Here is a 24,695-nt window from a genome sequence, read left to right on the forward strand (position 1 = left end):
CGAAGACTTTGCGCCGTTAGAGGAATTCACACTAATGACCTCTGCCTTTAAATGGTAAATAAGAATTCCCCCGTATCTCTGTACTTCATCCGTAAGTTCCTTCCTCCTATGGATAAAACTTGCGCATGCGGACAATTCGATAGTAATATGTGGCATATTACCATTGGGCAGGACAAAACTGACTGCGCCGAACAGGTTCGCGAACCGTTATAAATTTTATTGCGCGAAGGCAATTATATGGACATTCCAGACGAATTTCCACCGTCAGCTTCACCGTGATGTTCCTATCAGTCGAAGTGCGATAACATCGTTGCTGCGCGCCGTATGCTGTAGGTGCGAGTGAACGAAAGCGTGCGAAGTTGAGCTGAGGATGGTGTATCGATCTCGCACGCGCAAGGAAGGAAAGCGGGAAGAAAGCGCGCCGTCTGCCATTGCGCGCTAGTCAAGTTACAGGGGGACGAAGGGTGTGCCGGGGTGGGGTATGGAGGGTTGTTCTATTCTGGCGGCCGCTGGCATGGCGCGGCTGGGCGCGGGCGTGCGGGCTCTATTTTGAAAACGATCAGCGACTGAGGCGGAGTCTAGGTGCGCCGTGGGAGATAGCTTCGTGTGCGCTCTGTTCTCGCCGCTTAGTTCACGTTGAAGCGAGAGGCTGCACGAAGGTAAATTCGCTCGCTGCTGCTGACGCGCTTGTTAGCACCAGCGTTTTAGAGGGCCGCTCCTAGACGCCCGTTCCTGCGACGAGCGTCGGCATCGGCATTGTCCCTCGAAACCGAACGAACGAGCACTGCGTAATATGAAAGCGAAATCGAAGCGCAGCGGTAAATGAAAGACGGCGATAGCGAAGAGAGGGCGAGGAGGAAAGCGGAGGACGAGAGTGCAGCGGTACCATAAGGCAGAAAGCGGAGGAGAAGGGTATAGTGAAAGCATGAAAACAAAAAGCATAATGCCGCGCAAGACGGGCTTGCGGCGACGATGGCTACGAAACGGCTCCTGAGTAGCGCGCGTCGTCTTTATGGAAACAAGTCTGCGATGGCTGGTGTGAATAAAACCAACGCGTCATCCACGCGCTGCTTCTCGTGATCTCCCGATTAGCGAGGCAGTCGCGCCACATTTCGCTCCGTTTCTAACGTGCCGCACGAGACAGATTGTCAGCATAAGCCAATACACCAGGATTGGAAACAAGTATAGAGCTGCGCTCAAAGTTCTCATTAGGGAGCATCGTAGTCGTCGGTGAATTTTTTACGAGTGTACGGGGTCATAGAGTAAGATGTGTTCATGTTTGCGTTTGTGAGTGTGAGACCCTGCTTGTTAATTTAGTTAGTAAGCAAATTTTTGCAAGCTCATGCGGCCAAAAAAATTACTGTCCTTACTTCGCATTGTTGTCTAATAATTGGCTGTCGCAACCGATGCTTCGATTTTGGGGTGAAACTGTGACCTTTTTTTTTTATTTCTTCCAACTGGTATGAAATGGGAGCGCGTTGAACCGGAACCCGATCCGAACAGGTAATTTATTCGATTCGACACTCTGCTTAGTTGTACTCAGTTAATTAAAAGATTAACATGCCGTGTCGGCGCTGTTATTTCGATGCATTACCGACGCATTACATCACCGTGTCTACAAAGTAATAAGTCAAGTATCTTACTAAGGCAACCTTATTCTTTTTCTCCTTGTTATGCTAAAACCAAGGACGCGAATTTCGAAACAAGTTCATCAGGTCACGAGGCTGCGAATGGGTGTGAACGGTGTGACTGTAGTACAAGCACAGAGAACTTGTTGATGTAACAGTGCGCTTTTGTAGACACATTGGATACAGGCAAAATGAGCGAGCTTTGCTGAGTGCTCACAACTTCTTTGAAGAACGAAATAGAAAAGAGCGAAAAATTCTACCGCCATTAGAACAATTTTGTAGAACATGCACATGTATACCATTTGGTGGCGTGATCTAGTTTACTGCTGAAAATGTTTTCTTGTTTATTTCTTTTTGTTTAATCGTCTAACGCAGTGTATAAAACAAACGCGTCGATTTTATTTTGTAACGTGATATATAAATGGCATTACAATCTGTCACAGCAAAGTTACCCTTATTAAAAGGAAAGACATCCTTCTGCCCTACTAAATGAAATGGGGGACGTCTGCGAAAGTAGATTTGTCCCCATATACTTAAAAAACTTGATTAGCAATGATAATATAAGTTATAGGTTGTGTTAAAACCATACTAGCTAATTTTTACTATTCTTGCTTTATTTCAGCGCTGATGACTGCTTTCACGCTCGCACACTGACTGTCATTACGGGGTTCTTTTTTTATTTCTCCGGCAACATTTCTCAATGCACTCTTAAAATACTTAGGAAATAGTATACTGTGCTAGTTCCTCTGACTTGTGTGTCTACCAAACATTCTGCAGAAAACTGCTCATAAAATGTAAGTATATTTATCAAGGACATAAAATGGTTCTTCCTCACTGTAAGCATGATCGCGTACCAGGAAGCCTGGTACTCTTGCCTTCAATACAAAGAAGGAAGAAAATGCGAAACTAAAGAGTAAAATTAAAAGAAACGGCCAGAGGAAGAAGATATGGACCGTGGTCTGAAAGATCAATTGCATGAACTCTTTTTAGCTATCATCCCCGCAGGCTATGTGTCTCAAAGCCCGTTTCAGCAAATGTGCACTAGTACAATGCTCCCGTACTATCTCGAGTACGGTGATCCAGACGAGACTTAAGCTTGGAGAATAGAGGATATAGGCAATTCAGTAGGCAAAACCTTTTTCTGAACCAAAAGAAAAACAAATAAAGTAATACGATGACACAGAAGAGTGGCTCTGTGTTCCTAGTAAGATGACTTTCCTGAAAACGCCGCATGGCCGGCGGGCATTTTGTTTCTCAGGATGCCTGCTCAGATACGTTCCTTCACGCAGGCGGCGCTGCCATCCAATGGTTCTCCAGCTCCCGTGCTCCTCCCTCAATTGTTCGCACTCGGAAGACTAAAAGAAAAGAAGCAACAGCCATATCTGACAGTATCAATGCTCTGCCGACATCACTGTTCCACAGTGTCTGGAGAAATTTTCTTGACCTGTCGCCCTCGCAATCCCGCAAGGCCATGATTATTCACTAAGCCCGGCAAGGACGCTTTCCCTCATGCACCCTCCTCTCACTTGTGCTCCCGTGCAACGTGAATAACGCTGGTATTTAGGGCATGTTCTATCACGGAAGCGCGTGAACGGGCGTTCTTGAACGTTAGCCTTCTGTAGAGTCTGAAAGCCCAAATCAACAAAACATTCTCGGTAGAAGGTAGGGGTGCACACATCTATGAGCAGGAACACAAAAGTAGCCTAAGAATCCTCTAACATTGTATGCATGGCTAACAGACTCACAGGTATCAGAGAATGAATGCGGTCATATTCTTTTTACATCTTTCAGTCATTCTCACCACCTCCTTTAATTTCTCTGAATGGTACATTGTGCACGCTAAAATTTTCAGCGCACAATAAGGTTGGCTTGTAATCAAGTGGAAGCAATTTGATAATTTTGTAATACAGGCCTGAAAGCGCCACCGACTATAAAGCCGCATGCCGCTTCTCTAGCAAATATTCAGTCCACATAGAACACAAATAGAGCGTCATGTTTCCCTATAGCGCTCTCACTGAACCTACGTCACTGTGTGTCAGCACGTTAGAAGCGCTGCAGTCAAGTCGCCATCCGAGCCCCATCGCCGCATTCGCTCGCCAGACACAAGCGCTGAACGGCTACAGTAGAGACGGCTGCCTCTGTTGTGCTTATGACTGGAGCCCTGTTCGGTGCTTAATTAATCGTGACGGCAGCTTCCTCTCAAAGCCTGCCACTGTTTTCCCCTTCACACTCTCTTCATACCTCGGACCCGGTGAAGGCGGCTGGGTGCGACCGGCTGCCCGTGCGCTAGCCGACATATAGCGCAAGCTTCAGATGCCTATCCCTTTGGCTCCGCTCTCTATTTATGCGCAGAAGCCTCCTTTCCTTCGCATGCCTCGCTTCCTGCTTCCTTCTTTCTCTTTGTGCTGCCTTTCCCCAATTAGCCCTTTGGAACGAACAGGCCCGTATAAGCGGCCTGCCTGGGGGGACGTCCCGTCTCCTACCTCCGTCAGCCACGCCGGCATGGCGTCTGGAAAGTTGTGGCCAGCTAACGGAGTATGACGGCTAGCGCGCTGTTTACCTCGCGAGGAAGCGTCTTTTAGCGCAACGCTCGACGAAGTGTTTGCGCTGCGCTGCCGTGATCCAGATGCTCTGGAAAGAGGTGTCGGGGGGTAGATCGATTGTGCAAAAAGGCAGACTATCGACTCGTTACGAGTTACAGTTCAGAACAGCTTGACAGTGACGATGCTTCATTTCGTTCTTAGCAAACTGCCTCATTAGCAAAAGTAGTTGATGTGAATATTGGGGCTGGTGATGGAACTGTCGTTATGGTAACGCACACCCGTAGTTAAAGTATATGGGACAGGGGTTTTGCGAAGCAACGGAATTTCTTGGCAACTAATACTGCCAGCATGGAACGGTCAATATACGGTGATGATTGCAATGACAGGTCTGAACTGCAGTCATTGCATCCACGATACATGACAACGCGCGTGAAATCTTATTTGTTCGCGCAATCCCTCCTCCGCTTACATTTGATTACGGGTGTAAAAGACAGTTACTTGTCCTGAACACTCAATTTTGTTTGACGCTGTTTTCTGTTATGTGTTTTATGAACAGACATTATTAGGCGCAGCTTTTGCACAGTTTTCTCCGTGAGGCAGTGCGACAAAGCGGTAATAAAACACGTTCCTCATGCTTGGTCGCAATGTGCGATAATATTGATGATGTCAAACGACTGCTTATGCACACGCGTACAAGTAATGCAAAAGTAAAGTGTAGAGAACGGACAAGGTTACCAAATTAATATAGTAATTCCCTTTGCCCATGCGCACACAATATGTTACGTGCTAATGCGATAAGCTTTATCGTCATCAGACCAGTGTCATACGCACCAACATAAGGACATTCGAAGTGATGCCGTTCCAAGCCTATAATATGCTCATAGTAAATGTTTGGTTCTCTTTTTTTCCTCTCTCGACCAAATGGGCAGCACTTCCCCGCTTGGAATACTCTCCACTTGAACACCACTCAAGTGGGGATACTGCCACAAAAGTTAGCGACTATAGGTTCTCGTGTGTCTTCTGTTGAAAGGGAGCAGACGCTAATGAAGCTTAAAGAAAGACTTGTATTAGCACGAAATTTTTTTACATGATCTAGTTACATATAGACACAAAGTGGTATTCAAGCATCTACGATAACCGTATCGTGACAGCGCCAACTGTGCATACCCTCTCACGCCTGGTACAGAACGAGTGGTCGCTCCAACGGGGTCCTGTTTCGTAGCCCTTAATGCTTCGACCTAAATATTTCCAGTCCTGTGAGCACTTTCTAGTTTTGTAAATGGAGCCTTGGTACACTAATCATCAAATATGTACACAGTCCAAATACAAGTATTACAAATGTACAAATACAAATGTACAAATATGTCAGTCAATGCAGTTATCCGACTATTCAAACATTGAACATTGAGTTAGAGCATTGGGCGGCAGTTCTGAGCGAACCACGTTCGATACGTACCTGGATCACTGAGTACGTTGCAGTGGGTATGCGCCACTGTTCAATGAACCCCTTCCACTCTGATTTAGGTCACGGGGTATTCGGCACTATGTAGGTACCGCTCTTCAATGAACCCCTTGAACGCCAGGTACGGTCAATCGGTATGTGCCAGCCAGTATGTCCTGGTGTTGTCATTGCAACGAACCTTTGTCGGTTTTGCAAAAAGCCATCAAATTTTACCCGGGCCTGGGCAGAATCTGCAGCAGCGTCATGTATATTTAGACACACGCACGCGCGGCAATTTCTAAGGTCCCGCAAGTTGGCGCAGCGTCTCCCGAGCGATGCGCGAGCGAGGGGCCCGACTGCATACATGTCTCATACATGACGCGTTTGGACGGTGTCGGTACGGCGTGTCACTATATTGCTTGAATACTAACTGAGCTAAGGTCGACATTGATCGTGAGATGAGTTCTTCCGCAATTATTTTTGACCACAGTTAAATGGAATCCTCTCCCTTAATAAAACATAAGATATGATAATGAAGAGGGCTACAAACTCATATCAGTCGTACGTCCCACAGAAATAAATACAAACACAGGATAAAGCAATACAGCCAAAACACACTGAAGGTAATAAAAGACTAACAAGCGAAAATCACTCGTAAAATATAGCGGAAATTCAGCGCTGTGACATTTGAACGCTGTCCATCTATTACCGAACGCTGGCAGTAAGGATCCTCGGAACACACGCTCATCTTGCCTTTGAATGGCGAGTGAACACTTCCTGACCCGGTGAAAATGCATTTAATTCATTAGACATACGAGCAGTCATAGAAGCATCATTTAATCAAGGAGTACAGGAGGCATATGTGAATATATTGGAAAATATCTACAAAGACTCCGCAGCTACCTTGGTTCTCTAAAATAAAAGTAGAAAGATACGTATAAAGAAATGGGTTGGGCAAGTAGAAAGAATCTCTTCAAATGGTATTCACTGCATCCTTCGAAGTATTCAAGCTATTAAACTTGGATTAAACTGGGATTAAACTGGGAGGCGAATATGTCAGAAACCACCGGTTTGCAGATGACGTTGTCCTGTTCGGCAACATTGAGGATAAAGTGCAACAAACGATTGAGGTTCTTAGCAGAGAAATTTTAAGAGTTGTGTTAAAGATTAACATGCCGAAGTCATAGGTAATGCTCAATAGCCTGACGAGGGAACAAAAGTTCAAGATCGCCAGTCAGCCTTAGAGTGTTTGAAGGAGTACGTTCATCAAAGTCAATTACTTACAGGGGACTCTGACCACGGAAAGGAAATTTACAGAAGAATAAAAATGGGTTTCAGTGCATACGGCAGACACTACCAGACCCGCCGTGGTTGCTTAGTGGCTATGGTGTTGGGATGCTAAGCACGAGGTCACGGAATCGAATCCCGGCCACTGCGGCCGCATTTAGTTGGGGGCAAAAGGCGAAATTTAAGCACCCGTATACTTACATTTAGGTGCACGTTAAAGAACTCCAGGTGGTACAAATTTCCGGAGTCCTCCACTACTGCTTGCTTCTTAATCAGATCGTGGCTTTGGCAAGTAATACCCATAAAAAAAAGGCATTGCCAGATCATGTGTGGAAGTTTACCACTATCATTGAAAACAAAAGTGTATACAATCAATGCATTTTACCGGTGCCAACGTATGAGGGCGAAACTTGGATGTTGACAAAGAAACTTGAAAACAAGCTAAGGACCGCGCAAAGAGCGACGGAACGAAAAATTGTAGGCGTAACGTTAAGAGACAGGAAGAGAGTGATGTGAATCAGAGAGCAGACGGGGATAGCCGGTATTCTAATTGACATGAAGAGAAAAAAATGTAGATAGGCAAGCCATGTAATGCGTAGGATAGATAACCGTTGGACCATTAGATTTACAGAATGGGTACCAAGAGAAGGGAAGTGTAGTGGAGGACGGCAGAATACCAGGTAGGGTGATGAAATTACGAAATTTCCAGGCGCAAGTTGGAATCAGTTGACGCAGGACATGGATAATGGAGATCACAGGGACACTCCTTTGTCCTGCACTGCACATGAAATAGGCTGATGATGATGTTGACTTCCCGACCTAAATCCTCTCTGTGCCGAAACCGTCGGTGTTCCTTACACTACAATGGATTCCCACGCCGGTCAAGGTGGCTCACGTGAGTGCGCACAAGACACATTGTCAGTGTAGGAATCCAGGGCAGGCGTAACCTCCCTAACTCTCCCTGTAAAAGCAACCACACATAAAACACATCGGTACGGCGCCAATTGTTACACGTCTTGATGATAGCTTCGTTCACTAACTGGCACAGCAGTGCGCCCTAGAGCTATTCGCGCCTCCGCGTGGGTCCCACGTATACGTGGAGCAAGGCAGTCCGCCAGCATATCCGTTGGCCAGTCGCGTTCGCCCAGGCAACCTTCCATAAAAGAGCGTCGCTTGCAAATGTTTGCAACCTTGCGTCGCAGTCGCATAAGGTAGTAAACGTGGCGCTGGTTGCCTAATCTGCTCCCCGCTCTCTGTGGTGTGTACAGGATGGGCCAGTATTGGGAAGCGCGTGCGTGCTATCTGTGAGCAATGGGCTGTGGCATGTGTATGCCGTCAAAATTCATTACCTCGGCGCCATGAGTTTGTATTACGGTTCCCATACGTTTACTTTCTTTTATTTTTTTTACAGCTATTCAGAACAATGCGCCCGCCGGGAGGAGAAAAATATAAAACGTGTAGCTCAAGCTTAACAAGCCTCGCATAAAACCAATTTTACGCACCTTTATTACAGCAGGATTTCACTCCCATAATGTCTAATCCATCGAATACAATTAGGCACACCTGTTGTGACAGTATGATGTCCGTGCCATACTCTCTGTTTATACCTAGATCAGCAGCGCTTTTTTGGAAATAAAGCCATTTCTTTGCCTTCTATCAGCGTAGAGTTTCAATGGACGCCACTACAAGTGGCGACGAGGTTAGGACTCAAAGGTTAGGCCGAGATCACGTAGTAATAAGCAGAATGACAAAGCTTTTGGATTTTGCTTCTTACGCCGACGGCGGCAAAGAAGATTTCATGTGTTATGTTGAAAGATTCGGAGTCTACTGCAGGAAGGTCACACAAAACAAGGATGACCACCTGAAAAAATCTGCCTCTATAACAGTTATTGGTAAACGCACCTACAAGACGCTAAAGGACCTGCTGCTACTTGCGAAGCCATAAGTCATTCATCATCATTTCATCGAAGTCATTCTATGAAATGGTCGAAGTTCTGTAAGAACACAGCAATGCGGAAATCAAAGTTTCACTGTAATTTTTAAGTTTATTAACTGCTACCAGATGGAAGAGGAGACAGCGTCCGCATTTGCGGTATAACTACGCTCTATGACAGCAATATTCGACTTTGGCACGATCATGGACGATGCTCTTCGAGACAGGTTCGTGAATGGCTACAGCGAGGCTTCATTTCAAGCCACCATGCTGAAGAAAAATGAGGTAACGCTTCAGACCACGTGCGACCTAGTAAGAAGCGCGGAACTGGCTGAGAAAGAATCGAAAGGCCCGACCTCTGACAGGACTCTGCTCAAGGAAGGTGTCCACGTAATTCAGAAGGGTCAACATAAACAAAAGGGAAGGACCTCGGTTTTGCAGCTGGCAAGTCTCGTTACCGATGTGCGGAACAACACGATGGCGTGGAATGTCTGTATAGAAATGAAATGCGTCATTATTGCAAAATTACCTGTTATCTGACTCGGGCGTACACCGGTTAATGTGCAGGTAGACACAAGAGTCGTTGCCTCAGTCATTAGCGAGGACGTATTTTAGTCGCTACCACTTGCTTTGCATCCACCAATCAAAACAGGACTGCAACGTAGAACGCACGGAGGTGCGCCACTAGAGATTGTTGGGCAAGCGGAAATGTCTGTAGTCTACCAAGGACAGCATAAAACGTTGCTTGTCATGGTTGTACCTGGAGGGCAGCCGCTTGTACATAGCCGTGACTGGCTTGCACAACTGAAGCTTGGCTGGTAAAGCGTGTTCACTGTACAGGCAGACGGAAGGGTTGGAAGAGCTGCTGCGCAAGTATAGTGACATCTTTTCGACAGAGTTAGGGCTAAAAAAGCAACATAAATCATAGCTGGTCCTTGGGGAAGATGTCAGACAATGTCAGTGTTTTGCAAGGCTTGACGAGTTGCCTTCTCTCTGCGAGAAGCAGTCAAATAAGAAATTTGAAAGCTTGAATGCAATGGTGCCCTGGTTCCTGTCGTCCGAGGCGACTACGCTACACCAATGGTCGTCTTATTTGTTTTAAAATTATGGGGTTTTACGCGCCAAAACCACGATTTCTTTATGAGGCATGCTTTATGGGGGGGGGGGGGGGGGGGGGGGGGGGGTGCTCCGGATGTTTAGACCAGCTGGAGACGTTATGGTGCACCTAAATCTAGGTGCACGGGTGTTTTCGCATCACGCCTTCATTGAAATGCGGCCGCTGTTGCCAGGATTTGATGTCGCGACTTCGTTCTTAGTAGTAGCCCATAACCACTTCGCAAGCAGGGCAAGTCCCATCGTCGTTGTCTCTAAGGCAGTCAATTAGGTGATTGACGCTTTGTGGACACTTCAAAATCGCCTTAAATCCTTGCATAATGACGGCGCATTATCCGTTACCTTTAGTAAAATACATATTTGCACTAATTGCGGAAGGCAAGGTCTTCCCTGTATTGGGCTTGACCACTCCGTACCAACACGTAGAAATGCACCCAGACTCTCGGAAGCTGTTAACGCGTAGCGCACACATCAGCTTATTTCAGTGCCTTCGCATGCCATACGGCATTTGCACCGCCCGAGTCATATTTCAGTCGGTGATGGATCAAGTATCGAAAATCCTGAAAGGCGTTGCCTGCTATCTCGATGATATCTTGATCCCCAGAGCGTCCTAAAAGGAGTGCTTCGAGCATGTTGAAGCAGCCGTGATTCGATTTTGGGAGCTCAGCGTTCGCCTAAATCAGGAAAAATTTAAGTTTTTCAAAGACTATGTCGCATATCCAAGTAATATTTTAGGACCAGTGGAATTTGGAAGTGCACTGAAAACTTTACCTCTTCGGAATGCCCCGACTGCAAGAAATGAATCCGAACTATAAGCGTACTTTTACATGCTCTTTTTACCGTAACATAATACAGCTGAGGCCACTATATCTATTGCTTAAGGGAAATAAGCAGTGGCAGTGCGCTAAAGACACTGAAGGGTGCTTACAGAAGTGGAAGCGTTGGTTGACAAGCAGCACCGTCCTGCCTTTAGTGGTGGAGAATATGCATGCAGCGCTGGATCTTGCTGCTAGCGGCTTACCGAAATAAATTGGTACGTAGAAAAGAAAAAGCTCTAGATATTAGAGACGCCTTATCAAAGCTTTCGCTAAAGAACGAAGCTGACGTCAGTGACTACATGCAATTTTTGCTCTTCAACGCATGAACAGCCGCTATCAACTGAATGCATTCGCAAAGCAACAAAGAAGGGCCCTGTCCTGTCGAAGGTCCACTTCTTCACTGTAAATGGATAACCATCAAAAGTGGTCGATAATTATTTAGCACCATATTTTACTAAACGCTACGAAATATCTACAGAGGACGAACGTGTGACATGACGTAATCGTGTCATTCTACCACATGCACCTCTTTCTCGCGTTTTAATGTTGCAAGACAGACATTCAGGCGTGACTAGAATGAAAATGCTTGCTAGGAGCCATGTGTGGCGGCTTCAGCAAGCTTTCGACATAGCAAAAACTGGCCAGAGCAGTACGGCTTGCCATTTTGCGAAAGATACGCCGCCCCTAGTAGCTTTTATACCATGGGCCGGCGCAAGGAAACGATGAGGAAGAATGCACTGGGAGTCTGTTTTTGCAAACTCATGTTGATTGCTAGTCGTGATGTATATCCCAGTTGAAAAACACAACAGGAAATTTCAGTCTGTCGTATTTTGGGATGTTGTTTCTGTAGTTCTGTTGTCTGTAGTGTGACGTCCTGTAGTAGAGAGTTCTGTAGTTCTTGATCAATACTTAATTGAATATTGACAGAGACCTCCTTAAGGCTATGTAAATTTGTTAGTACAAAAAAGAAAAATATAAAACTAAGAAAAAAAATTTAAAAAAAAACGCCCCTGCCGAGGATTCGAACTTGCAACCTCACGATTCCGAACCCGGCATCTTACCACTGCACCACTCCTTTTTTTTTTTTTTTTTTTTCTTTATTGCCGACTTCAACACGTCAGTTTACAAAATCAGTCCGCGCGAAGAACACAACACGTATGCTAAAAATACGTCACCCTCACTTGGGGTTACGTGATGAGATTAAAATTCACGCATGTGTAGCAAAGCTTCCATTCTTGGAAGCCACTCAGGCACTGGGTCTTGTATCTTGTATCCTTCAATAGCTCTGCTAACAGATTCACAAAAATACTGTCTTATCGGCCTGGCATCAATGTCTGCGTGGCTGACCGCCATCCTGGATCGCCAAATACTGTACAGGCCCAATATCATAATCATGTCAAAAGGAACCCCGTCTTCACTCTCGACGGGTAGAAATCTAATTCCGAAAGCATCAACCGGTAAGTCTTTTTTAATCGTGCGTTGGAGAATGTCCCAAAAGAAAAGGGCTTCCCAACAATCTAAGAAAACATGTTCGATAGTTTCCGGCTTCCGGCATATGAAACAATGATTTCCCCAAGGCACAAAGAAACCCTTCGCTTCCAAATACGTCTTGACTTCAAGAGTGTTCGTATGGAGCTTAAAGAAGAAACTTTTAACTCCGCCTGGCACAGTCATTCTTTTCACACGTTTTAGAACTGACTGCCATGGACCTGCACAGTACAACGACCTGTACAACGGTACCGGAAGAAAGACCTCACACAGGTCCTTATAAAGTTTCTTTCGCGACACCACTGACAAATATTCAAACGAAAATCGCACTTGCAAGACGCGACATGCCATGTACACCTCTTTAAGGAAGCCAAAAATGCTCCCTTGCATACTCTCCGAACTAACAACCAAATTTGGCAAAACCCTGCCCAACCTAACCTGACACACAGTTCGCAAAAAGGGGTCATTCGTGTCACGAAAAAACATAAATCGGTTAACGGCGACTGGCCCTTAACCCCAACGAATTTCGCAAACATGACTTGGACAGCAACCCCAGTAAAATATTTAGGAGTGCCGCTGGAGAATTATCGCGACAGTGAGCCATATTGGAAATGCCAAGTTGCTGAAATGCGTGAGAAGGCCGACAGGCTCAAAGGCTTCAGCTGGTCTATTTTCGCGCGTGCCACAATTTGTAACCTTTTTTTTGTAACCAAGCTGTGGTATGTCTTGCAAGCAATTCATTGTTCTCGCGTTAATGTGCAGAAGCTGCACCGTGTATTTGCGGTTTTTGTGTGGGGAAGCACTTGGGAGCGGACACGACGCACCAATCTGTTTCACCGCGTCCGCTCTGGAGGACTAGGTTTGGCCCATCTATATCTGCGCCAGTTGGTTAACTGCACCACTCCTAACGTGTCTTTCGAGTGTACATTTTGGCCGTGTCAATAGTACGATGCGCTGATGTTTACATTTGCATTTTAAGAGCAAAGTTCCGCTATCACTCCACCGCGTCAAATGCCGCATCTCTAGAAGAGAAAAAGCGTTGCCATCGACAGGTACATCGTGGAGTGCTAGAACATCAATTTTGATGTACGATATCCATATTAAATAAGAAATTCAGAAATAGACAACGGTGGCTGTTAGGGTTGTTACTGCTAATTTCGACAGTTGTCGCTCGTTCTTTACACTTTCGAGCACGCATATAATTCGTGTGTTCAATGCAAAATAGCTACATGAACATTCGTGGATGAGTGTTCTTTCTGACAGCATACTGGCTTCTCACGGCAGCGCTGTACCAGAATAATGAGACCAGAGCGAGACAGCTTTTCACGCAACTTTAAGGAACAACCCAATACTTCCTTTTCGCTTCGCAAAAGCTTATGCAATATTTCTGGGAAATTAACTAAGGTGTCAGTGTAACGGCACATGTAAGTCTACAGGCCTGTGTGCCACATCTTACCAAATAAAGTAAAACGGATACGCAGCCATTCCCGCAGATGGTATAATTTTGATGAGGCCGGTATGGCGTTTCTAGTGCCTCGTCGTAAGGCACAATTATAACAATTGGCCACGTCGACTTTAATACCGGTGTCGGTGCTATCTGCATTGCCGGCTTCAGAGAAGCACGATTGAATACAGTGCAAGAGAAAAGTACAGTGTACACCACCTATGCGAAACTGACATACAATTTCAAAGCGTCGCTACGGAAAGCGCTTCTGTCGAGGCGTCAGAACTTATGTCGCTGCGACAGAAAGTAGCACATTTTTGTGTAGTCCCGACAGAGAGTTCCTGTTGCGACGTCACAATCGCTGTTAGGATAAAAAGTTGTTGCGACTTCATACGCTCTTGTGGTCGCGACAGAACATTTCTGTCGCGACTACAGAACTCTTGGCCGTCGCAACCGAGTGTTTCTGTTGCGACGTCGGAATTGCTGTCGTAACGTCAAAGTCGCTGTCACGATAGAAAGCTGTTGTGACTACAGAATTCTTGTCACAACAGAACGCTTATGTTGCGACTTCAGAACTCTTTGTCGTCGCGACAGAATCTTTCGGTTGCGACGATAGAATTTCTGTCGTAACGTCAGAATCGCTGTCACGATAGAAAGCTGTTGTGACTACAGAACTCTTGTTGTCGTGACCGAAAGTTTCTGTTGCGACTTCAGAACTCTTCGTCGTCGCGACAGAATCTTTCTGTTGCGACGACAGAATTTCTGTCGTAACGTCAGAATCGCTGTCACGATAGAAAGCTGTTGTAACGACTTCAGAACTCTTGTTGACGCGACAGAACGTTTCTGTTGCGACTTCAGAACTCTTGGTCTTCGCGACAGAATGTTTCTGTTGCGACATCCGAATTTCTGTCGTAACGTCAGAAATGTCTGTCGCAACTACAGGAACATCAGGAACTTCTGTCGTACAACAGAAATTTCTGTAGTTGCGACAAGAATTCTTGTTGTCTTTTTCAACTTTTTGGAATACGTATACGTATTCCAAATGGGCAGAATTCTTGTGCATGAAGACAACTGCAACGGAACCAACTATGCAAAAGCTGCAAATCATAATTGCCAGTTTCGGACCACAGCTGCTATTGCAGACAATAGTCCGCAGTCCACTTATGCTCAGTTATGGACATTCAATGCCTCGTATGGCACGCGCCACCTCACTTTTCCACCTTATCATCCGGCTTAAAATGGGGTGGCGAAATATCTTGCGGAAACCATCAAGAAAAGTCTGATGAAGTAAATCGGGGGCCAGAGGAATCATTGCAAGTCGATGTAGCTCTGCGTCAATCAGTTATTGTTCTCGTAGGCAAGACAAGCATTGTGCATTGACAGGAGTCCAGCCAGCTCAGTTGTTTGTGATGTAGATCCCGAGAATACGTATCAGCCTACTGTACCCGGAGCAGAGTAGCGAAATGAACTTGAACACAGAATCGTGCCAGCTTACCTTCACCCGCTCAAGGTCACAGTGGTTTGAGTTCGTAGCAGGCGACTTTGTGCGCGGAAAAGGCACTCGTCAGGGCGATCGTCGTAGCGGGCATCGCCACGCGCCGTGTCACGGCCGTCGCATATATGGTGCAAGTGAATAAAGAATAGCGTCTTGTGCATGCTGACCAACTTGTTTCACCTCAGTGCCCAGATACCCAGCAAACCAGAAGGGCGCATCCATTGCTAATGATCCCAGGACGGCTTGATGAGCCCAATCCCATGGCTGATACTGCACTGGAGATTTGCGACGCTTACCAGGTGGCCCGAAAAATTGCAGCTGTTCCCGACCGCCAACAGGAGGACGACCAGAAACTGGAAGACCATCTTGACGTGAGCCACCAGGATGGCGGTACATTAAACATAACCGGGTGATATTCTACCCCGAAAGCTCGGACATGGTCCATTGCAGTCAACTCGCGAAACGTTAAGACCTAGTTATACGAATATTCAAGAAACCAGACAGGAGGAGTACAGTTCAAAAAAACCTGGTTAAGCGAATATTCAAGAAACCAGACAGGACGAGTAGAGTTCAAAACAGCTAAAGCTGGCAAAAGTGTTGTAACCGTATCAAGTCCATGCTACCCCCTGTTCATACCTAGATAAGCAGCGCGTGTTTTGGGAAATAAAGTCATTCCAATTTTTGCTATCAGCATAGCGATTTAGTGCATGCTTAACGTACACAGATAATAATATGCCTCATAATAATAATGAACAAACAGCATAATATTCATAAAGAAATTAGAGAACATGTAAGCTTCGCCTTTCAGAGTGGAACGCGATAGCATTCAAAGATCCCTGACTGCTTATCACGCTTCCCGGCAACTGGAGCGCATGTAACCTTAATCTTTACTGGGAAACGCTAGCCGCGAACCCTATGCACGAAGGCGAGCTTTGTGGTAGAAGCACGGCCTCTTGCGGGGGCCGCATTGCGGCGGAGGCGAGCACCAGCTAGAGGTATTGCAAGGAACCGGTCGCGCCGTTCCGTGGCCCCCAAGATGCCCATCGCGCCGGCGCATGCAAAATAGCGGACGCCGCGGCAAGTCTGTGAACGCCGCGGCCGGTTTTTGTGTGTGAAGGCTTTTGTTTTAGTTTTCGCGTAACAGAATTAGGTTTTCTCGTATAGTCAAATTACAATCCGAAAGCTATCATGTCTGCAGGTTGTGTGTAAGTCGTAGTTTTAAATTTTTCTGCGTATTTTAGATTGAGAAATTCAATTATTTCAGTTAATTCCTTGCGTTACATGGAAGGCCTGGGTATACGTGGCCCGAAAATCTTTTTGCAGAAACGACGTTTGACGCCGGATTTTCTGCGACACCGACTCCTTAAACTGTCCGCCCGGCGTCGACGGCGGCCTGCGGCTTGTGCTGCTCTCTGCAGAGTGGTCTGTTGAGCCCGACGTTGCCTGGTTGCAGCCGCGCGTGTAAGAGAGTCTAAGAGTCGCTTCTTCAGCAGCGGTTCGTACCTTGCGAGGAGGTTCCATAACGCGTTGCGAAGATGTAACGCAGGCAGCAAGAGTGTCACATCCCTTGATACATGTCATGATACGATGCAAGTGGAAACTTGAAGGTCCAAAGCACTCAGTCCGCAGTAAAATTTACCAGAACGGACTGTTTAATACCGCGTGCTAGTCACCTCTTCTTGTTCGACACGCTTCCTCTAAATGATGACATGTCTTCTTTTCGTCATTGTCCTTGCCGCACCACAGGTGCGGCATTTTCCTTCCTTTTAAAGGATGCGTCGCCCCAATGTGAAAATTAAGTAGGCGCATGCGTGACACATTCAAACGCGAATTGCTTCGATAAGTGTGGTTTTATACGCACTACAATATGTTACTGAAATGCAAAGTGAGCACTCACCGACGCTACGCGGCGCGCCTATGACATCGCGTGACTTCTCGTGCGCTATGCGATAGCTGCGACGGACACCGGACACCGGTGACGGCGGACAACATCGCCGACAGAAACGGGTATTGGATGGGCCCATAACAGCTTACGGTGTAAAAGTTCACGCAAATGTCCTCTGGGAGTTGTATAAATGAGCGTAGCGTTGTGCCACCAGCTCATTTCCTCGCAGTCCGGTGTCATTATCAATGTTATGAAACAGGCTCTAATCAATACAAACGACAGCGCTGCGGCGACAGGAACAGGTACGGACGGCGGCGTTAGGCACATTGATAACCCAAGCAAAGTACTGCAAGTAGCAGCGCCAGGTGTGCTAGTGGCGTTCCCATCATTATGCTCGTAAGCCGTTATCTCTCTGTTTTATTTCACTTATTTCATTTATTCAACCTTAAGGGCCCGAAGGCATTACATAAGGGGGGGGGGGGGGGGGTACATCAATGTTGCACAGCTTCATAAGAAAGTAACATAAGCATTGATTGTAATAGGTACAAAAAAAGAAAATTACAAAACAAAATGAAAAACAGCGCCTGATCTATCCGCGTTGAACAAGTATGAACCGTGATCAAACGTACTCTAGCGGCGGCGGCGTATGGCATGTCCTTCCGGACTGTATCTCGAAAGCGATCTGCCACGCGGACATAGATCGCCGGCTGCTGATAGCTCCGGGCGCTGTGTTTTCACCGCTTCGTGTTGAATAAATTTTTGGGGTTTTACGTGCCAGAACCAAGATCTGATTATGAGGCTCGCCGTAGTGGAGGGACTCCGGAAATTTGGACCATGCACCTGGTGTTCTTTAATGAGCGCGTAAATTTAAATGGGCGGGTGTTTTGGTATTCCTCCCCCATTGAACTGCCACCTCCAAGGCCGGCATTTAACCCCTCGACCTCGTGCTTAGCAGCCCAACACCACAGTCACTTTCGATTTACGAAAGGGGCAGGGTTTGGTGTGTGCTGGGAGCTTCGTGAGCGCTGTGTTTTCGCCGCTTCGTTTGTGTTGAAGCGACAGGCAGCACGAAGGTAAAGACGCTCGCTGCCGCAGGCTCTATCCTGAAAGCGATCGTCTTAGGACGGGCGTTGGGATGAACGGACGGACGGTTTCCTCGTTGGGTAAGCATAGAAATGCTTAAGCATAAAAAAAATTTATTGAACATCCGTGCTTCAATTTCCTATTATATACACGGTTCTACTAGTGCCGTGAGCACTGTTATTAATGCTAGGATGAAAGAAAAGTTCACGAACAATTTAATTGCATATGAAACTGACCCGGATTCATCTTTAGCATAAAAACACGGCTGAGCAATATAAACATTTGCATTTACGTGCACAGAATTTCTTTCACAAGGGTACCTTGCTACGACGCAGTAATTATTACTGCACACCATGGTGTTGCCATAAGAATATGAGTTAGCAAGAATTTTATGTCTAGCTAGTATTACCGGCTATGCTTACCAAATTCAATACATGGACATAACTGGTCAAATTCACACATAATTCAGTTCATTTGGCGGTAGTAAGGCGCATATTTGCGTTATAGATTGAGTGTATATTTTGCAAATAGAAGGAGTCCTCTCCATTTGCCCCTACTAAAGGAAACAAAGCTGCTCAAAACCTCCCAGAACCCTTATTGTAATATGTGCGAGGCTTCAAGAGAATAACTTTGCACGATTTCATACTGTGCCAACTATCGACGTTCGTGTAATTTGGTTTCTTCCGTGCTCAAAACATGAAAAGCAACCCATCGCACTCGAAGCCAGCTCCTGTAAACGAGAGCTACATGCCTCGTTAGACTATTTCACAACTCGCAACTACGTATTCCATTCGCTATCGATACCACTGGAGCCAACGTGGCCCGTCGTGAATGATGCAATGGGGGCAAGCAATCGGCTTATAGTCAGCGATGATGAAATGCGCGGAAATCGATCGAATTAGACGGCCCCCCACCTCTTCTCACAGAAACTGTGGATGTGCTTCTCGATCATATTGTCGTTTTCAAACTCGTTTATATTTTGCCAAGGTCGAACGAGGTGAGATTCTCAAAGCCACCATAAAAGCACGGAGACGCAGCTTGTACCAAACCCTTTCCGACTACGAAAGGCGAGTAGATTTGGGAGTGCTCGATACGACTTCTCTGCCTCTGGCATGTCTCCGCCTTGTACTTAATGGTTTCTGTTGTCGGCATGAAGAAGCTCGTTCTTGGCGATACAAGAACGTACCACAAGGCTTCCAGGTGGAACTGAACCCACGTAACAGCAAAGCACTGACGGAGTAAGAGTACCAGTGAAATATATTAGTCGTAGGGCACACTGCAACAGAGAATCTAAAGTTGCACCGTGAAAAAATGCTATACGGGAGCTAAGTATGGACAGCTAGGCAAGTTGGTTGTGATAGGCATTATGAAAAATCGTTCCAGCGCACAATTGAACGCGGACGAGAAGAGAAGGACAACACAAACGCCGGACTTCAACTAAATTTTATTCACGGAAAACAGGGGGAGGGGGGGAAGGGTGAAGAGGCGGGAGGCGGTGCTAGTGCACTGGACCACCCAAAAATGTTTCCTTTGTGCAGGCGATAATCATCAGAGGCGTCGAAAACAAAGGAAAAAAATGAAAAGAATAAAAATATTAAAGTAAGAAGTGAAAAAGGTGACCAAAACCTTTTTTTTTCACACCACTCAAATACAACGAAACATGCATTCACTCCAAAAAAAAAAAAAGTAAGCTACACTACCCTCAAAATACTTTTATTAGAGGCTGAGCTAAATTACGTGTACGTATTGTACAGCTCGAAGACACACTGTGAACCAATGCCGAAAATACAAATTTCTGAACTCAAATTCACGTCTTCTTCGACAAATGTCCATGCGTATATGGCACGCATTCGAAGGCCCTTGCATAAAAAAAAATGAAAGAAACAAAAGAACGTCAATAAACATGGGAAGAGGCTTGCAAACAGCTTGACCCAGATACATGGGTGCCATACTGCGAATAAGGGGCCTAAACCTTGACATTATTTGGAAAATTACGTTGCGTGCGCATCAGCCGTCGTGCAAAGATCATTTACGAGAACGGGACCCAGATGCACAAATGCCATGATTAAAACTGCTCATTTCTGTGCCGAAAGTAATCGTGGGAATTGGACGGCGACTGAGCGGCGGGAAGCTTGTTCAAGAAGAAACATATGAATGTGTGATTACAAACGCGATCGTTCTCTTTCTTTGTATTCTCCTCATTACTTTTCTGGCTCCGGATCTATCCAATTTCCCTCTATATATCCAGCTTGTTTGGCCGAGGGAGACAGATTGCTTGTGGCAAATGCGCGTTAGTGTTTGTGGGCAGTGAAGTGCTTCTTTTTTATTCGTTTAGTGCTTATTTTGGCACAGTGCATTTTTTTTATAAATGAAAGGACGTAGCCGGGAGCATCATGCTTCGAACTGCTCCAGTTTGAGGATTAGATTACATGAGATATGCTCACGAGCAAGCATCACGAAATTACACCGCAAAAAAATGAATAGACAAAAGGAAATGAAAAGCCGAATCAAATGAGGAGAAGCAGTTTTATACCTCATGTTTTGAAATACGTTCAATTCTATCAGAAAAGAGAACAAAAATGCAAACTTGTAAATGTAACCTTTCCAGATGGAAATCGAACCGAAGGCAAACCGAAATAATCCAATAAATTGTTTATCTAAGTGTTCTTAGTGTCTGCGCAGTTCACGCCTTTAAGGCTTTCATTTCTAGTTGTAGGTTGTACGTTAGGAATGCGTCCGCACATCTATGTTAGTCTGGCGCTCTTGCAGTTAATTATTATGAAAACTATTATTATGATTATTTTTCTTATGTTGCATTGAGATACAAAACTACTGAAAACAGTGTAGCAGCCGCATCCTATGTAGTAGAAACTGCGCTTTATAACACAAAATTTTACGTCAAACTACAACGCTAGGACCCGCCGTGGTCGCGTAGTAGCTATGCCGTCACGATGTTATGCCGTTGCGATGCTATGCCGTTGCGATGCCACGGCGGCCGCATTTCGGCGGTAACCAAGTGATGAAACGCCCGTGGACGTTAAAGAACATTAGTTGGTCAAAGCTAACCCGGCGTCCACCACTATGGCGTGCCTAACAATCAAATCGTGGTTTGGGCACGTAGAACTCCCAAATTATTTCTTTACATCACCCGGAAGAAGAATAACGCAGTTTCTATGCGAACGCTGCATGGTTGATTGACAGCATTCTTTATGTGATTGTAGCGCACAGTTTTTAAGCTATTTTCACCATGTGACAGCTTGAATCAGCGGCAAATGCCCGCAATAACTATGCAGCTGTTCACTAATGCCAACATTTGAACACGTGTATTGAATAATTTTGAGCAATGACTGCAATGTCTTATTTTGTTCTTACATTCGTCGTCGTATTGTTGCTTATTACTTGTAGAATGCCGGTCCAGACAGCATGTCTATTAGCAAAGCTCTGAAATTCTTCCTCACAGCACGAAATGACTAATTATCTTGCTGAATCTTGGGAACCTAAGATCAAGTAAATTATGATGATTAAAATTATAACTTTAATTGGAACATTTTGGGAATTAGATCTGTGAGTTCGAGTGTTGTTTCCGTTTGTGCCGCAGCTTGGAGGACATTACAATAGCGGCAATAAAATCAACGAATAATGCCATGGTTACCCAAAGGATCTATGTATAAGCATGGAACTACGGAAAATTGTTTCGTTTTTATCCACTACATGCCAATATTTGTAAAAAAAGAAGCTTCATAGCATTTATGCCCTTTCAGATATTTTGGTGACACGTCTAGAATATGTAATTTAGAGTATGTGGAAGTATGGTTACTACGTACACTTTCATATTTCCTTCCTTTCTCTTTATCATGCTTTCTTTTTTATCTGAAACAAGGTAGCGAACCGGATTTAGGCACTTGTTTACCTACATGTGTCTTTTCTTTTATTCCTCTTCTGCCATTCAACTGTAGTGTTAGCACTAACATATGACAAAAAGTAAATCTATAATTCGTTTCATCCCACCTACAACCAGCCGACGCTAGAGAGCGTTGTTGCATGATAAAGCGCTGGTTGACATATCTATAATCCGTGAGCGTTACCTCTACAGGGTCATTTGCATATACTTAAGATGAACTAACTGTTTAGCTAGTTGGTATTTAATAGTTGATGAGCAAAAGTAGTGAAGAAAAAAGAAAATGCACGCAGGAAGGGGTGACGAATTATGGTCGAATGCTTGTATAGTCTGGCCTTCTTGTGTGTATCATTTTTTGCGCCAGTTCCCTGCATCAGCCATTTAAATGTTAAGTGTTCATTCATACGCCCCACGTTATTCTACAGCATAAGGATCATTTCGTATGCAAGCTATAAGCTTGGCCAATCCTGTAAGAGTCTAGTCTGGTAACAAACGCTCTTTGACGCCCTCTCTACATCTGCGGCGAGTGTAAGAATATGGAGCTCGGGGAAGCCTGCTTGTGAAACTTGTGCGTAGCGCTAATGGAGCGTCGTGCTACTAGATCCATTAGACAGGAGTAAGCTATATTACAGATTAGCCGCCACCTAGAACTATAATCTTCAACGCCTGGAAGCAACATCCAGTGGGTTATCGCAAAGTTGACATGTAAGTTTCAGGAGGCTGCGACGCAAAGTTAGTTATCATCTGCCAGCATGAGTTAGCGCTTCGAAAGTACACGCACTCTACGTCGGGTTGACGACGCAAATCTCCATGAAACGAGATTACGCCTTCGTTAACTTCTTTTGGTTTCCCATGCTCTCAGAGAGGCGACTCTGTCAGGCCCTAGCCTTTTAAGCACAGTGGTGCTGGTGGTAAACTCTTTATTTGGCCCAAGAAGAGAGGACCAGTCCGAGGATCGGTTGCGCTGGCTTAGAGGAGGTCGGTGGGAATCCCTTTGGATGCCATGGCGCGCTGGATGAGCCGGCGTTGGTCTGCTGGCTCGGAGGCACGTAGAAGGGACTCCCACGACTATGTGGTGTTGTGGTGTTTGCGTTGTCTGCGTTGTAATGCGTACGCTTCCACATCATGTGTATGAGAGCGGCCCGATCTGAGCAGTGGGTGCGCCTAGGTGTTATCTGTTGCGGGATGATTCATCTGTACAAGAGGGGGTGTGGTACACTGCGTTTATTTAGTTTGCCCCACTGGAAGGCCTCGCGTCTTGTTAGATCGCGGTATGCGGGAGGATATATGGATTTTCCGAGTCTATAGACTGGAGGATGTCTGTGTAAGTAGTGAGTAGAAAATTGTGCGAGATAATCGTGTCAGGGCAAGCGGGCCGGTGGGTCTTAAACTCGGCTCGGCAGCTAAGATCTTCGAGCAAGAGTGTGCACCTGGGCGTTTCCGCTAAGTGACTCATGGGCTGGAGCCCAAGGAGCAAGCAGGGGATGGAAGAGGGGGGAGTAGAAAGTAGAATCTTCGGTGCCTGGCGAGAGATATGGCCGGCATTGTAGTCGGGAATCCCCTCTCGAGAGCCACTGATGACGACTTTGGTATTAGGATCAGTTAGCCTCTGCTGCGGTTACTGTTTCTGCTCATGTTTTGATGTCGATAATGGCGCTGGGCCTGGCCTGTTCTTGCCTGTGCGTGAGAAAGGAGTGCCAGACAATCACCCGAGTCGGCCGCGTACGTTGTCTCGTGCACGATCTCAAGCATGAAGTGCTCGTTTCTAAAATTTTTGCGAATGTGACACCTGGTAGCTACGACTCTGAGACTCGTAAAGGCTAGATCCGGTGTTGTATCTCGGTGTAGGCCCGAACCGAGTCTAGTGTGGTAGGATATGTCCGTCATGAAAGTGAGCTGGTGCGTATGTCAGTCATTCCAGAGGCGTCTCTTTAGCCGAGTCATAGTAGTAGCCCCAAGAGCGGTGATGCGCGTTGAAGTCACCGATAATGAGAAGAGGCCGCCCTTGCGCTAGCTGCTGGGCTTTGGGGAAAAGGGGCACGAAAATGTCTTTATGTGCCTGGAGAGGGCTGTAAACATTAAGCACAAACAGTCTAGTACGACGTTTGCTCGAGGTTTGAGGTAATATTTCTAAAAATACGTGTTCAGGGAAAGTGGGCTCCAAATTCTGTTGGAGGACAGTGAGAACGTTTGACGAGAGTGGCCGCCTGAGGCTTTACTCGGTTCGATAGTTATGCACTGCAACCGGCAAGTTGAGTGTTCTTGCCACTTTATTGAAGGGCTATCAGCTCGGGGCGGTAACTCGTGGTGAGTAACTGTTGGAGGACCACACGCTTACATGCGAACCCACGACAGTTCCACTGTCGTGGGTTCGCACGTAATCGCTCGGTGGTGTTATCCGAGCTGATTGCCATGATAGGCTGGGAAAGTTCTAGAGTTGGAGGGAGTGCCGACGCGGAGGCCGCGAGTTAAGCGAACGCTCGGGGATTTCCCTGGGCTCCTATAGTTTTGCACAAGGTTTCAATTTGTTGGGCGACCTGCGATCCAATTTTGTGGAGTGAACGTTCAATGCGTAGTCCTAGAGCTCTGATGTGAGTGTGACTGAGCTCGTATTTTTGGTCGAGTCTGTCGAGACGTGC

At 46.0% G+C, this 24,695-nt stretch overlaps 1 protein-coding gene across 1 annotated transcript in view; it reads left to right on the forward strand.

Annotated features, from left to right (window-relative positions):
- The window catches only part of LOC140218564 (uncharacterized), a 96,142-nt gene extending 80,539 nt beyond the window's left edge, over positions 1 to 15,603 (forward strand). Inside the window, exon 3 of the mRNA XM_072288351.1 lies at positions 15,376 to 15,603. Coding sequence (XP_072144452.1) covers positions 15,376 to 15,603 — 228 coding nt within the window. The remainder of the gene's footprint in view (positions 1 to 15,375) is intronic.
- The last annotated feature ends 9,092 nt before the right edge of the window (positions 15,604 to 24,695 follow it).

The sequence above is a fragment of the Dermacentor andersoni genome, chromosome 5 (genome assembly GCF_023375885.2).
Source record: "Dermacentor andersoni chromosome 5, qqDerAnde1_hic_scaffold, whole genome shotgun sequence".
Taxonomy (NCBI): domain Eukaryota; kingdom Metazoa; phylum Arthropoda; class Arachnida; order Ixodida; family Ixodidae; genus Dermacentor; species Dermacentor andersoni.